The sequence below is a fragment of the Nicotiana sylvestris genome, chromosome 4 (genome assembly GCF_000393655.2).
Source record: "Nicotiana sylvestris chromosome 4, ASM39365v2, whole genome shotgun sequence".
NCBI lineage: Eukaryota > Viridiplantae > Streptophyta > Magnoliopsida > Solanales > Solanaceae > Nicotiana > Nicotiana sylvestris.
Window position 1 is genome coordinate 59,681,331 of NC_091060.1, and position 14,833 is coordinate 59,696,163.

A 14,833-nucleotide genomic window follows, 5' to 3' on the forward strand; every position below is an offset into this window, starting at 1 on the left:
CCCCTTTCCCAAGGCATTTCATGCCCTTTTATAGGCAACCCCAAAGAGAATAAATCAGGTTCTGATTTTCCAATCAGTCCCTCCCTATTTTCAGTTTGGTCCTTCTATTCCTAACTTGATAAACAAGTAAATGCCTTACATTTGTTAAAATCTACACTTGTACCCCATTCTAGAAGGCCCTAGGGTATTCCTCTACCCATACAATACCTATACTGCCCTTCCCTATATCTTGATATTACTATTCTCATCAGAACTACCCTTTTCCATACCCAGATTACCCCTAAAAACTCCTCAAAGTTACTGAACCTACCCTTACCCTTAACAGCTATAACCAATACCCTAATTTAAATCTAAAACTAACTTAAATTAATTAATTAGCATTCAGAAACTAACTAATCAGACCGACAAAACCAATTTGTTCGATTATACCAACTCAATCAAGCTAAATGAAATTACACTGAGCTTAAGATAATATGATCAATATTAAGTGAACTTAAACTAATTCTTAAACCATGAACTTACAATCATTCAACCAAATATCAAACTCAGAATCAACAGTAATTAACAGAACTTAAACTAATACAATTAAATCATAAAATTAAAAGAACAATTAATAAAACAACAACTGTAAATAACACTTCAAACGTGTGAGCAAAAGGAAGCAGTAAAGCTACAGAGGCACAAAGGACTCCGGCCAGTCAGAAACGTCTGAATCCTTTCAGATTTTTGACGCATAACATCTCTAACCATGTGTTCTTACAAGAGAACACATGGTTAAGGATACTACGGTTCGAAATCAAAAGGATTTGGTTTTAGGGTTTGGCAAGAAATTCTTAGATCTAAGATTCGGGCCGTTTCACAGTGATTTGAAGTAAAATAGCCATGGATTAGTGTTGAGGAAGAGCCCGAGGTTGTGGGGTGTGATTTTGTACTGATTTAGATGAACTTGTCACTTGGCCGGAAAACTTCAAACTAAGATTCGAAGAGTTACGGCCTTGTTCGAGGTGGACCAGTGGGTGCAATGGAAAGAGGAGGGTGAGGGGGATCTGTGGTGTTAACCTCGGAGTGAACGGCGTAGGTTGTGTTCACCGCCGGCGAGGGGTTTGATGGCGGCGCGGGCTAGGGTTTGTTGAGGGGAAGGGTGGGGTAAGGAAGACGAGGCAAATGGGGGTAGGGGGAAGTTTCGGACACTTAAATACAGGTAACCTAGTTAGATCCGGACCGTTGGATTGATGAGATCCAACGATCCTGATTCAGAGGCCCCGAAACGACACCGTTTCGTTTAGAAGGGGGGCAGACCGGGTAGGGACTTGGGCTGGACTGAATTGCAATGATTTTGACGTGTTTGGGCCTGAGAAATTCCTTTAATTTGGCCCAAATTTGGGTCTTTTATTAAGACCCAATTTCTAATCTTATTTTCTTTTTATTTTCTTTTCTTGCTTTTACAATTTTTACAATTTTATAGGGACTTGGGCTGGACTGAATTGCAATGATTTTGACGTGTTTGGGCCTGAGAAATTCCTTTAATTTGGCCCAAATTTGGGTCTTTTATTAAGACCCAATTTCTAATCTTATTTTCTTTTCTTTTACAATTTTTATAATAATTTTTTATAATTTTTATAATAATTTTTTATAATTTTTATAAAGATGTAAAACTAACATGAAATCCTGATTGTTTTAAAACAAAGACTAATTAATTCCTAAAATTGTTCAAAAACTATTTCGTGACAAATTCACAATAAAAATCATTAAAAATGCAAAAGTGAACTATTTTTTGTGATTTTCATGCTTTGTTTTAAACAAATTATCCCTTAATTGATACTAAATATAAAAAATTAAAACCTAAATGCAAATGCATACTCTTTGTGTTTTATATGAATTAACATCCACAAATAAGATGCCAATAATTAAAACAAAATGAAGTCAAAATTCACAAGAATTGTAAAAATAAAGAAAAATTATTTTGTTGGAATTTTTGGGAATTATTCATATATAGGGCAAAATCACGTGCTCACAGTTGCCCCTCTTTGCTCGGAAATGCGAAAGGTTTTCGGGCAAAGACAAGTGAGCAAATACGAGCGATTTTTGCCCGTTTGAAAATTCCGTGCGAAGCATTTTTTGAAAAGTTTGACCACATCCTGCTTCGGAGGTTGCCTACATATCCTGGGCTAAACAGGATTAGGTCAGTGTAGTTCGGGAGTGTCTGGTAGCTGGGACTACCAGGAACTGTGATTGCACTGCGCTTGCTGCTGTTACTACTGTTGTTACTGCTTGCTGATCTCCCTTATTACATCATGTCAAAGATAAAAGAAACTAAACTAACTATGCTCCTGATTGCTAAAATTAAATTGTATGTCTCTATTCTCCAGGCGGACTCCTGATTGCTAAAATTAAATTGTATGTCTCTATTCTCCAGGCGGACTCCTGATTGCTAAAATTAAATTGTATGTCTCTATTCTCCAGGCGGACTCCTGATTGCTAAAATTAAATTGTATGTCTCTATTCTCCAGGCGGACTCCTGATTGCTAAAATTAAATTGTATGTCTCTATTCTCCAGGCGGACTCCTGATTGCTAAAATTAAATTGTATGTCTCTATTCTCCAGGCGGACTCCTGATTGCTAAAATTAAATTGTATGTCTCTATTCTCCAGGCGGACTCCTGATTGCTAAAATTAAATTGTATGTCTCTATTCTCCAGGCGGACTCCTGATTGCTAAAATTAAATTGTATGTCTCTATTCTCCAGGCGGACTCCTGATTGCTAAAATTAAATTGTATGTCTCTATTCTCCAGGCGGACTCCTGATTGCTAAAATTAAATTGTATGTCTCTATTCTCCAGGCGGACTCCTGATTGCTAAAATTAAATTGTATGTCTCTATTCTCCAGGCGGACTCCTGATTGCTAAAATTAAATTGTATGTCTCTATTCTCCAGGCGGACTCCTGATTGCTAAAATTAAATTGTATGTCTCTATTCTCCAGGCGGACTCCTGATTGCTAAAATTAAATTGTATGTCTCTATTCTCCAGGCGGACTCCTGATTTTCGGGTATATGAACTACATCCTATTATCCAGAAAGGTCCTGACAACTTACACTTATTATAATCATGCCAACTTTGCAATCAAATTTCATTCCCCTTATGCATTTCAAGATTATCTTGTATTTAATCAGACCACACTTTGCGATTAAACCTGGTTACTGCTTGTTTTTCTTCTTGGAGAATTCCTTTTCAACGACTAACTTTCTGCCCCTGTTACAATCAAAGAAAATTTCGTCAGTTTAAAATGGTGGTTAGTTGATGACATTCTTGCTGAAAAATCCTTCCCCTGCATTGCTTTGTGTTGACTGACTTCCACACACTGACCCTGAACCGCTTGACTTCCTGATCAACTTTTAAATTTCCCAACATCTGGCGACCTAAATGTTTTATACTCCTGCTGTTATTTCACTTTTCTGACCTTTTTGTTTGAGCTTTTTCCTTTCCCACGACATTCCCCAATCATTTCGCCGATGAAACCTTCGTTAATTCCCTGTATTCCACTTTACATCATGTTGTTTTTGACATGCTCTGACCACGTTGTGCTTTATAATTCTGGAAGCTGGTAGTGAGCTTTGAAGTCCCTTCTGCTTGCTTTGACCCAAAACTAGCACTGGAATATCTCAACTAGATAAAACCCTCAACAGAAAATGAAATGCGACGATTTTTTGAGTTAAGGATAAGAAGAATCCAAAACCAGATGACTGTTTTAAGAAGAGAAGGAAAAGAAACTTATCTGAGCGAGACAGCTGGTACCCATGGTCATGACATGCATTTTGGATTAATCGGCCCAATCTGTCCAAATAACCAGCTTTCAATTGCCATACTTTGTTGCCCAGAACTTCCATCAATTGTTTGAATTACCGAGACCTTACCCTTGTTTTCCTGCGGTACCTCGAAACATTTTTCCACCCACAAACCTTTTTCCATTTAACCATCTTTCAACTCACTTTCGCCTCAAGGTGCCCGCGAGGGTTTTCACCAATAAGACTCTCTCATTTATTTTTCTCTCAGCTCTCGTCGCCTTACGGTGCCCGTGAGGGTTTTCACCCATAAGACTCTCTCATTTTTATCTTTTGTTCTTCTTGCTTTGAACCAAAGTGTTGCTACCGCCACGAATTACCGTCACCTGCTCGACTTGGCGTTTCCTAAAAAATGATCAAAAGGTTTTTCTTTGGACCATAATGTAGGCTTTTGAATTGGGTTAGAAAGAAAGGTATAAAAAGGCTCAAAACAATTCAAATGGGTTCAAATTACAACTTTCGGAATCCAACTTTCATAACAATCACAACTTCTGCCCCAGTTTCTTGCCTGGGGATTTTTGGATTTCTATTTGGTATGACTGAACCTCGGAGTAAGGCTGCCTACGTACCCTTTCGGGATCAAGTCAAACGTAGTTCACTGTTTTTAACTGTTGTTGTGTTTTTCTTTCTTCTCTTTTCTTTCTCTTCTTTTTCCTTTTCTTTCCTTTCCTTTTCCTTTGTTTTTCTTTTCCTTTGTTTTTGTTTTTGTTTTTCTCTTCTTTCTTTTCTTTTCCTTTTTCTCTTCTTTCTTTTATGTTCGGCACCTGTGTTCCCTGATAGTGCCGTTGATTCCGAAAGAGGGGTATGAAAAATAAGTAAGGCTCAAAGGGGATAACAAGGGATAATAGTGTTTGGATAGCAGGACAAAATGCCTTCATCATTTCAATCTTTAAGATATGCCAAATACAAACAGATACATTCAGAAAATAAAGAACTCATACATAATATCTCTTGACCGCATCGGAATTGATGGCCATTTCTATACATTTTCCTTCCACATATGTCAAATACAATGCTCCGTTAGACAACACTCTGGTTATTACAAATGGTCCCTACCAGTTTGGGGCAAACTTTCCTTTTGCTTCAGCCCAATGAGGCAAAATCCGCCTCAGTACTAATTGCCCGACTTCGAACTTCCTTGGACGTACTTTCTTGTTGTACGCTCTTGCCATTCTTCGTTGGTACAGTTGGCCATGACACACTGATGCCAATCTCTTCTCGTCAATCAAACTCAACTGCTCAAGACGACTTTTCACCCATTCATCTTCATCGATCTCAGCTTCTGCAATGATTCGCAGGGATGGGATTTCTACTTCTGCGGGTATTACTGCCTCAGTACCATATACCAGTGAGTAAGGAGTCGTCCCTACCGAGGTACGAACGGTGGTGCGATATCCTAACAATGCAAAAGGCAATTTCTCGTGCCACTGTCTATATCCCTCCACCATCTTCCGGAGTATTTTCTTTATATTCTTATTGGCTGCTTCAACCGCACCATTTGCTTTGGGACGGTACGGAGTAGAATGCCTATGAGTAATCTTAAACTGCTCGCATGTTTCCTTCATCAAATGACTATTAAGATTAGCCCCATTATCTGTGATGATTACCTTTGGAATCCCAAACCGACAGATGATATTTGAATGCACGAGGTCGACTACAGCTTTCTTAGTCACAGACCTGAACGTCTTAGCTTCCACCCATTTGGTAAAATAATCTATAGCTACCAAGATAAACCTGTGCCCATTTGATGCTGCTGGATCAATTGGCCTAATAACATCCATGCCCTACGCAACAAAAGGCCATGGTGCGGACATCGTATGCAATTCTGATGGTGGAGAATGAATCAAATCTCCATGTACTTGGCATTGATGACACTTACGCACAAAATTGATACAATCCCGCTCCATCGTGAGCCAATAATAACCCGCTCGAAGAATCTTTTTTGCTAGAACATACCCACTCATATGCGGTCCACAAACCCCGGAATGTACCTTAGTCATAATAGTTGTGGCCTGCCTTGCATCTATACACCTCAACAACCCGAGATCTGGAGTTCTTTTGTACAACATTCCTCCACTAAGGAAAAACCCGCTTTCCAATCGCCGAATCGTTCTTTTCTGATCACCGGTGGCCTGTGTTGGATATACTCCCGCTCTAATATACTCTTTGATATCATGAAACCACGGCTCTCCATCGATTTCCTCTTCTATCACATTACAATAAGCATGCTGATCACGGACCTGAATCTGCAATGGATCAACATAAGCCTTATCTGGATGGTGCAACATTGACGCCAAAGTCGCCAAAGCGTCAGCAACCTCATTATGAATCCTTGGAATGTGCCTGAATTCTATGGCCTGAAAAAGCTGGCAAAGCTCATGCAGACACTGCCGATACGGTATAAGTTTCAAATCCCGTGTTTCCCATTCTCCTTGAATCTGGTGTACCAGTAAGTCCGAGTCACCCATGACCAAGACTTCCCGTACACCCATATCCACAGCTAATCTCAATCCCAATATACACGCCTCATATTCTGCCATGTTGTTTGTACAGTAGAAACGAAGCCGAGCTGTAACAGGGTAATGCTGACCTGTTTCCGAAATAAGTACTGCTCCTATTCCCACACCCTTCATATTTGCAGCCCCATCAAAGAAAAGTTTCCATCCCGACTTCTCAGCTTGTTCTAATTCTTCAATGTGCATTATCTCTTCATCAGGGAAATAAGTTTTCAAAGGCTCATAATCTTCATCAACGGGGTTCTCAGCCAAGTGATCGGCTAATGCCTGTGCTTTCATGGCAGTCCGTGTCACATAGACAATGTCGAACTCTGTAAGTAAGATCTGCCACTTTGCAAGCCTTCCTGTGGGCATGGGTTTCTGGAAAATATACTTCAATGGGTCCAGGCGAGATATAGGTAAGTAGTGTAAGATGACAAATAATATTTCAACTTCTGTGCCACCCAAGTTAGGGCGAAACATGTCCTTTCCATATGAGTATACTTAACCTCGTAAGATGTGAACTTCTTGCTGAGATAGTAAATAGCCTGCTCCTTTCTGCCCGTAACATCGTGCTGCCCCAGTACACAGCCGAATGAACTGTCCACAACTGTCAGATATAAAATCAAAGGCCTCCCTGGTTCTGGCGGAACCAACATGGATGGGTTTGACAAATACCCCTTTATCTTATCAAAAGCCTCCTGACATTCATCAGTCCAATTGACCGCGACATCTTTCTTCAACAACTTGAAAATTGGTTCACACGTTGCCGTGAGTTGAGCAATGAACCTGCTGATATAGTTCAATCTTCCCAACAAACTCATCACCTCGGTTTTGTTTCTTGGAGGCGGCAGCTCCTGAATAGCTTTGATCTTCGACGGGTCTAATTCAATACCCCGCCGACTGACTATAAACCCCAACAACTTCCCGAATGGCACCCCGAAAGCATATTTTGCAGGATTGAGCTTAAGATTGTACTTGCGAAGCCTTTGAAAGAACTTTCTCAAATCTCTGACATGGTCGGATTGCTGTCTAGACTTCACGATCACATCATCCACGTATACCTCGATTTCCTTATGTATCATATCATGGAAGATGGTTGTCATGGCCCTCATATAAGTTGCCCCAGCATTTTTCAAACCAAACGGCATGACCCGATAACAATATGTTCCCCACGGTGTGATGAATGTCGTCTTTTCTGCATCTTCCTTGTCCATTGGAATCTGATGATAACCCGCATAACAATCCACAAAAGAGCCAATATCATGTTTGGCACAATTGTCAATCAGTATATGGATGTTGGGCAATGGGAAATTATCTTTTGGACTTGCTTTGTTAAGGTCTCGATAATCGACGCACACCCTGGTCTTGCCATCTTTCTTTGGCACAGGCACGACATTAGCTAACCAAGTGGGGTACCGTGTAACTTGAATGACCTTTGACTCGAACTGCTTGGTAATCTCTTCTTTGATCTTCACACTTATGTCCGTTTTGAACTTTCTCAGCTTCTGCTTGATAGGAAGGAGTGCCGGATCAGTGGGTAATTTATGAACCACCAAATCGGTGCTTAGACCTGGCATATCATCATATGACCATGCGAAAACATCTTTGTACTCATGCAATACTTTAATTATCTCTTCTTGAGTTGTGGCTCCAGATGAACACTTATTTTAGTTTCCCGCACATTGTCTCGGTCCCCTAGATTAACTGCTTCTGTGTCATTTAGGTTAGGTTTGGGTTTTTCTTTAAAATGACTTAATTCTTTACTAATTTCCTCATAAGCTTCATCATTGTTACAATCTACCCCATCATCACACTCGATCTCTTGTATTATTACTTCTGAGCTAGATTGGCTTTTAAAACTGGGCCGAAGATTCCCCATGCATGTCATATTATTAATATCAGCATAAAAAGAACTGTACAAAAAGAAAAGAAAAGAAAAGAAATTGGAAATAGAATTAGGGATGAAGAAAATTGCATTTCATTACATGTAAAGATAACAAGGTTTTAACCCATCCAAACAGACGGAACATAGCAACTGGATTACAAACCCTGGAATAATCTAGGTGACAAAAGGAAAACAAAACCCACTACCACGACTCCCTCCGAATTGGAAGAGGAGTAGCTTCCCAATTGTTGATGTTAGCATGTGGTCCGATGTACTATATGTCTGCTCCGCTTGACCCTTCCCCGGCCTCAACCATGTTTACTTCAGCAAATACTCTCTCGAACACCTTATCCAAATTCCCCTCTGCCCCAATCAACGAACCTAACATCTTTGCCAATGACTGTTTCTTACTACCCGGCCTGACGAAGGACCTAGACAAACGTGGAATAGGTTTAGGAAGAACCCAAGCTTTCTTTTTCGATCTACGGGCCCTTCTAACATCTGTCGCTGTTGGTTTGAAACCTAATCCGAAGGTGTCCAGATTTTTGGGAAGGGACACAGGTTGAATAATGCCCTGAAGTTCAGCCCCCAGACCTTTCCCTGGCACGAACCCGCTTTTCAGCATTTATGATACTACCATGACAGTCGCAGCTGCCACCCTAGGACATGGCATGCTTTAACCTTCGGGTACTCTGCTTACCGGGACCGTGTCGAAGACCTGATAAACCCAGGGTCCTTTATCATCTTCGGCTTCTATAAAGGGAACAATGGCATCATTCATGGCGCATGTGGGATCTTCCCCATGTAACATAATTTCTTGTCTGTCCCACTCAAATTTGACCATTTGGTGCAGTGTGGAAGGCACGGATTTGGCCGCGTGAATCTATGGTCGACCCAACAAAAGATTATAGGATACTGCAGCATCCAACACCTGAAATTCCATAGTGAATTCGACTGGGCCAATAATCAATTCGAGTACAATATCCCCTACTGTGTTTGTTCCCCCTCCGTCGAATCCTCGAACACAAATGTTATTCTTTCGGACTCTATCCTCATCAATCTTTAACTTGTTCAATGTGGACAACGTGCAAATATTAGTGCTTGACCCGTTATCGATCAGTGCCCGAGTAACCATTGAACCTTCACATTTGACCGTCAAATAGAGAGCGTTGTTTTGTTCTGTGCCTTCCACGGGCAATTCATCATCAGAAAATGCTACCCTGTTCACTTCGAAGATCTTGTTGGCAATTGTCTCTAGATGGTTTACTGAAATTTTGTCAGGCACATGAGCCTCATTCAATATCTTCATCAAAGCTCGGCAATGCTCATCGGAGTGAATCAATAATGACAACAACGAGATTTGGGCCAGTGTTTTTCTCAGTTGTTCAACAATGGAATAATCTTGTATTTTTATCTTTTTCAGAAACTCTTCTGCCTCTGCTTCAGTCACTACCTTTTTGACTGGCACTGGATTGACTTTAGCGCCCCTAGCCTTTCTCAACTCTTCGTGAGCGAAACAACGTCCCGACCGGGTTAGTCCTTGTGCTTCACAACTCTCTTCCTCAATTTCCTTTCCTTTGTATGTCACCACTACCTTGTCATACCTCTACGGTACGGCTTTGCTATCAACCACGGGTAACTGGACTACCGGTTTTATGACAACCGGTTCTACGTAAGCTCCTTTCACAACCACCACGGGTGCAGATGATGACCCTGGTACCATTAACTTGACTGGCTCTGGCTTTTCTGCAGCCACAACTGGTCCCTTTCCCATTACCAACACTGGCTTGTCTTTTATTGCTTTTAACTGAACCACTGGCCTTGCACTTACTTTCTTCTCTTTGGCTTCCATAGAACGAATTACCATAACCACCTACGAAGGTTTTTTAGGCTCTGCCCCCTTATGTATCAGTTCGATCATGTTGGCCTCGTAATGTGCTGGTAACGGATTTTGATTGATGTTTAGGGCTTCTGGAGCCTGTACTTCAATACGGCGATTATCAATGAGCTCTTGTATTGCGTTTTTCAACTTCCAACATTTTTCAGTATCGTGCCCTGGCATCTCTGAGCAATACACGCAGCTAACAGAGTGGTCCAGGTTTCTGGGAAGAGGGTTTGGTGCTTTGGATTCAACTGGGGTCAGCATTCCCAACAGTTCAATCTATGGAAGAAAGTAGTGTAAGATTCTCCCAGCAGAGTAAATGTTTTTCTGTTTGGGGCCTTCTCACTTGTAAAAGCTTTGTTTGGGCGGAAATTGGTTCCTGGTCTATTTGCCCTGGGAGGTGGATAGGTGTTTTGTGGGTGTGACTGTGTATTTTGGGGACTTGGTGTAGGCCATTGCGAGTGCACTGGGGGTTGGGTGTAGGTCTGGGCGTGGTGGATAGAAAAGTGTGGTTCTGGTGGTGGATAATAGTGTTGCGGTGGGCCATATGGGGTATATTGGTAGTTTGGGTGGTGGGGTCTAGGTTGGTTGTAGTAGAGTGGAGGGTTATTGGGCATGGACCAATCATTAGCTTCAACTGTAGCAACTTCTTCTTTCTTCTTTTTCCCAAGCACACCACCAGTACCGCTTTGGATGGCCTGGGTGGTTGCTTTCAACGCCGAGTAACTCAATATCTTGTTAGCTTTCAATCCTTCTTCAATCATGGCTCCCATCTTTACCACTTCATTAAACGACTTTCCGACATATGTCACTAGATGACCAAAATAGGTAGGTTCCAATGTTTGCAAGAAGTAATCTACCATCTCACTCTCCCTCATGGGAGGATCAACCCTTGCAGCTTGTTCCCTCCAACGGAAACCAAACTCCCTAAAATTTTCCCCAGGTTTCTTTTCCAGTTTCAACAATGACAGACGATCGGGGACTATCTCGAGGTTATATTGAAAATGGCCAATGAATGCTTGTGCCAAATCATCCCATGTATACCATCAGTCGGGGTCTTGCCTCGTGTACCATTATAGCACTGATCCGCTCAGGCTTTGACCGAAATATGCTATCAACAATTCATCCTTTCGCCCAACACCTCTCATTTTGCTACAGAAACCACGTAGATGGGCTACTGGGTCACCGTGCCCCTCATATAAGTCAAACTTCGGCAGTTTAAACCCCGCAGGAAACTGGACATCAGGAAAAGGGCACAAATCTTTGTATGCGACGCTTACTTGGTTACCTAAACCATGCATGTTCCTGAAGGATTGCTCCAGGCTTTTGACTTTATGAATCACTTCCTCTTGTTCTGTATTCTTAACCGGTTTCTCAACTTCTCCAGGGATTTCAAAATGGGGAGAATAGGTATATGGCTCAGGCGCTTTGAAAGTGGGTTCCAGAGGGTAATATTGGGTATCGTGAGCTTGGAATAGCGGCTCACTGGATGATCTATGTAGTGGAGCTGGGGGAGGTGCCACAAAGACGGGAACCATGGGTGGTGGAGGGTTCTGTTTAGAGGGTGGTGCTGGGGGAGCGTATGAAGTGGTACCATAACCCTGGGCCTGATAAGGGAAAGATGAAGATGCGTGGGGAGTGGTAGGCTCCTGAGTTTGATCCAGGGGTGGGATGTAAGATAGGTTAGCAGGATATAGTGGCGCCGGATGTCCCTGAGACCATGCCCGATGCATTTCAGCCATTTGTGCTTTTAATTTCCTTATCTCTTCTTTCATAGCACCCACATCTGTTACCTCAACCTCATTCGAAGGGTCTACGATGCTGATTTCGAATCCTGCCCTGTCATTTTTACTTGATCTTTCGACCGGGTGTTGTACGGGTGAGTTGCCAGAATTGCCAATCAACTAACCACCTGCCTGGACTCACACATTTAGACAACCACTTTGTTAGTGATTAGGTCTTAACAGATTTAACAACCGCACGTTGGCATGAATGCACTTATACAGTTATTCATTTCTATTATGCATTTGCTCGATTGCATGCGTCATCCCGGCATTTCGTTCCTTGTTTCTTTTTACCTTTCTTTCGAATTTCTTCACCTTATCCCTCTCTTGTGCTTCTTCTTTCTCTCTCTGTTTTTCCGCTCTTTTCTTTCTTTCTCTCTTTCTCGGTTTTCCTTCTATTTTCCTTTTTCTTCTTTCTATTTTTCTTACGATTATGGTCGAATCCTATGGAGATTGCCTATGTATCGTGACCCCGCATGAATCAGACCAAGCATAGTTCGTGCAGATAAATGCAAAAATAAAGAGTGGAAGTAAGAATTTTCGAAATTTTCAATTTTCATTACTAAAACAAACTATTACAAACCCAACATTTCGGAACGAAGCTAACAGACGCGATTTAAAAGCAAATACAGACTCTTAAAAACTGCAGACCTACTTGACCTGGACAGATAACAGACATATGAAAGACTGGCTCAAAAAGGTAGAGAATTACAGACACAGACTATGCATATTCTAGTGCTTCAAACTTAGGTGTCCGCGGGGCGTCGTTCGGCCTTGCCGCGGGCCTAGGATCCAAATCCCTTTCAAGCTGCTCTAACTCATTCATGGTTCACTTCACATAGATCATCACTGCTGAGGCAAAAGTAGTATGGGTCATGTCTTCACAAGCCCGACATCTCCTGAAGATAGCATGAGTAATGGCCCTAATCCTGTCTTTTGTTTGCTTCTTTTCTATGAGCAAGCGTCTTATCTGATCGCTGCACGTCTTTAAAGCTCTAGAGTCTTGCAGGTGTTGATCTTGCAGCTGCTGTACTTCTAACTCCATTTGGGCCAACAGGTTGTAACAATGTCCACTTTCAATTTCAAAATCTCTAGCCTGCCTAACCACTTTACCCTCAAGGGCAACCATTTTTCTCTTTAAATTGGCAACAATTTTCTCATGGTCCCTTTTCAACTGATTCAAGTATTGGCGACGCTCCTCTATTCTTGTAGCCCACTGTGCTTTAAGTTCTTCCATGACATTCTCAGATTTTTCTAACTCATCCCGCCATTACCTGACTTCGTTTTCCAATATTTTTACCAATTGTTCATCGGATTGGCTCCTCGGTTGCTTATCGATGGTTATCTTCAACTGTCGGATTTGGGTCCTAAGTGCTTCATTTTCTCGAGCCAGTCTATTCTTTTCCCCCTGATCCGCGGCAACCTGTACACTGTTCTCGAATTTCAGACTCTCAACTTGCTGCTTTAGTTTACCAATCTCAACTCGATAGCTTTCTTCCTTTGCTAACCAGTTCCACTGCTCTTGGGATGACTTGGCGAAATCTTCGAGGTGGGGTCTTTTAGCCGGTCTCCCACATGCCACGTCACCTTTGAACCACTCATGATACCCTGGGGCAACTTCCCCTTTGACCATATCTGACACACAAGTGTTTTCCATCAAATGTTGACACTCGCTCCAAATTTGGCGAACTTCTTCCTCGGGGAATCGACCATCAGGACTGATTTTGACCACTTGGGTACTCAAATCTTCATCTCTCGGTACTACTTGATATCTACCGAGTTGCCTCAGAACCCCATATGGCGCATAGGGCTGGATGCTTCTGAGCCCCATCAATAGAAAATGCGGGCGGGCTGCTGGTATATATACGACCTCTTCGACAGACAACCATCCAAGCACCCACTGTATCTGGCTAGCATTGAGGTTCCGAAATAGTAATACCCAGGCCATGACTCCTTCAGGTAGACTGGCCCCTTTGATTCTTGTATAAAATTCACCTATACAAGTTTTCTCAACCGAACCATAACTCAATAACTGAGAGCAAGGGCACAAATGCTCAGTCATCCACATCTGTAACAACAAGTTACACCCCTAAAAAAATTTGCCCCCAGCTTTGCACGCAGTGAGAGCTCTGAAAATATCAGCCACGATCATAGGTGCTAAAGTACTTTTCCCCATGGTTTGCAAGGTACTGACGACCCCCGCTATTTTCAAATCAATATTACCATCTTTCCTTGGGAATATTACGAGGCCCAAAAAAGCTATCATAAATGCCACTCGTCTGTTTTCCTCCCATTTTTGTCGGCTATTTCTGCTGCACAGCTTAAATTCTGGATTATTGAACCCGCCCACATGGCCATATCTATCATACATGAAGCGGAAACTACAGAAACCCTTTGCAAAATCTGGGTGATGAACTGTTCGAGGTATTTTCAAGGAATCCAAGAATCGGTGTATGGTAATGGCCCTAGGAGCAATCAAGTATTTGAATCTCAATGGAGCTCGATCACTTCCAATGTACCCCGCTATTTCTTCCAATGTTGGGGTGAGTTCAAAGTCTGAAAAATGAAATACATTATGTGCTGAATCCCAATGGGCAACCAATGCCCTGATAATATCCCCCCGAGGCTGAATGTTTCATAAATCCGGAAGGTCTTTCAAATATTTTCTCACTTCGTCGTGCCCCTCTTTGCCTAAATCATTCCACCATAACTGCAGCTCAAAAGGGATTTTGGTCATTATTGAAAAGGGCTCATTCACCATCGTGCTCATCCTGCACATTTATTAAAGCGTTTTAAGAAAAAGAAAACTCTTGTTTGACACAAAAATAAGCTGTCTATATTTGCGACTCAAAATTACCTATTGATTGTCAAGCGAAGAACTTGACTTTCAAACATGGCCTTTCAGTGCTTTGGGAAAAGATTTTAAGGCTACTTATGACTAGACA

At 41.9% G+C, this 14,833-nt stretch overlaps 1 protein-coding gene across 1 annotated transcript; it reads right to left on the reverse strand.

The window, feature by feature from the left end:
• Positions 1-9,105: 9,105 nt before the first annotated feature.
• Positions 9,106-10,074, reverse strand: LOC138889594 (uncharacterized). The gene is made up of 2 exons (XM_070172927.1): positions 9,950-10,074; positions 9,106-9,442 (listed from the first exon to the last, which is right to left on the reverse strand). The coding sequence occupies exons 1-2, from the start codon at positions 10,072-10,074 to the stop codon at positions 9,106-9,108; spliced, it is 462 nt and encodes a 153-aa protein (XP_070029028.1).
• Between the last annotated feature and the right edge of the window lie 4,759 nt (positions 10,075-14,833).

Coding starts and splice junctions, on each gene's coding strand:
- LOC138889594 (XM_070172927.1), bottom strand. CDS start 10,074: ATGGAAGCCAAAGAGAAGAAAGTAAGTGCAAGGCCAGTGGTTCAGTTA. Junction 9,443..9,949: donor GAAAAGCCAGAGCCAGTCAA/GTTAATGGTACC, acceptor CGAAGTGAACAG/GGTAGCATTTTCTGATGATG.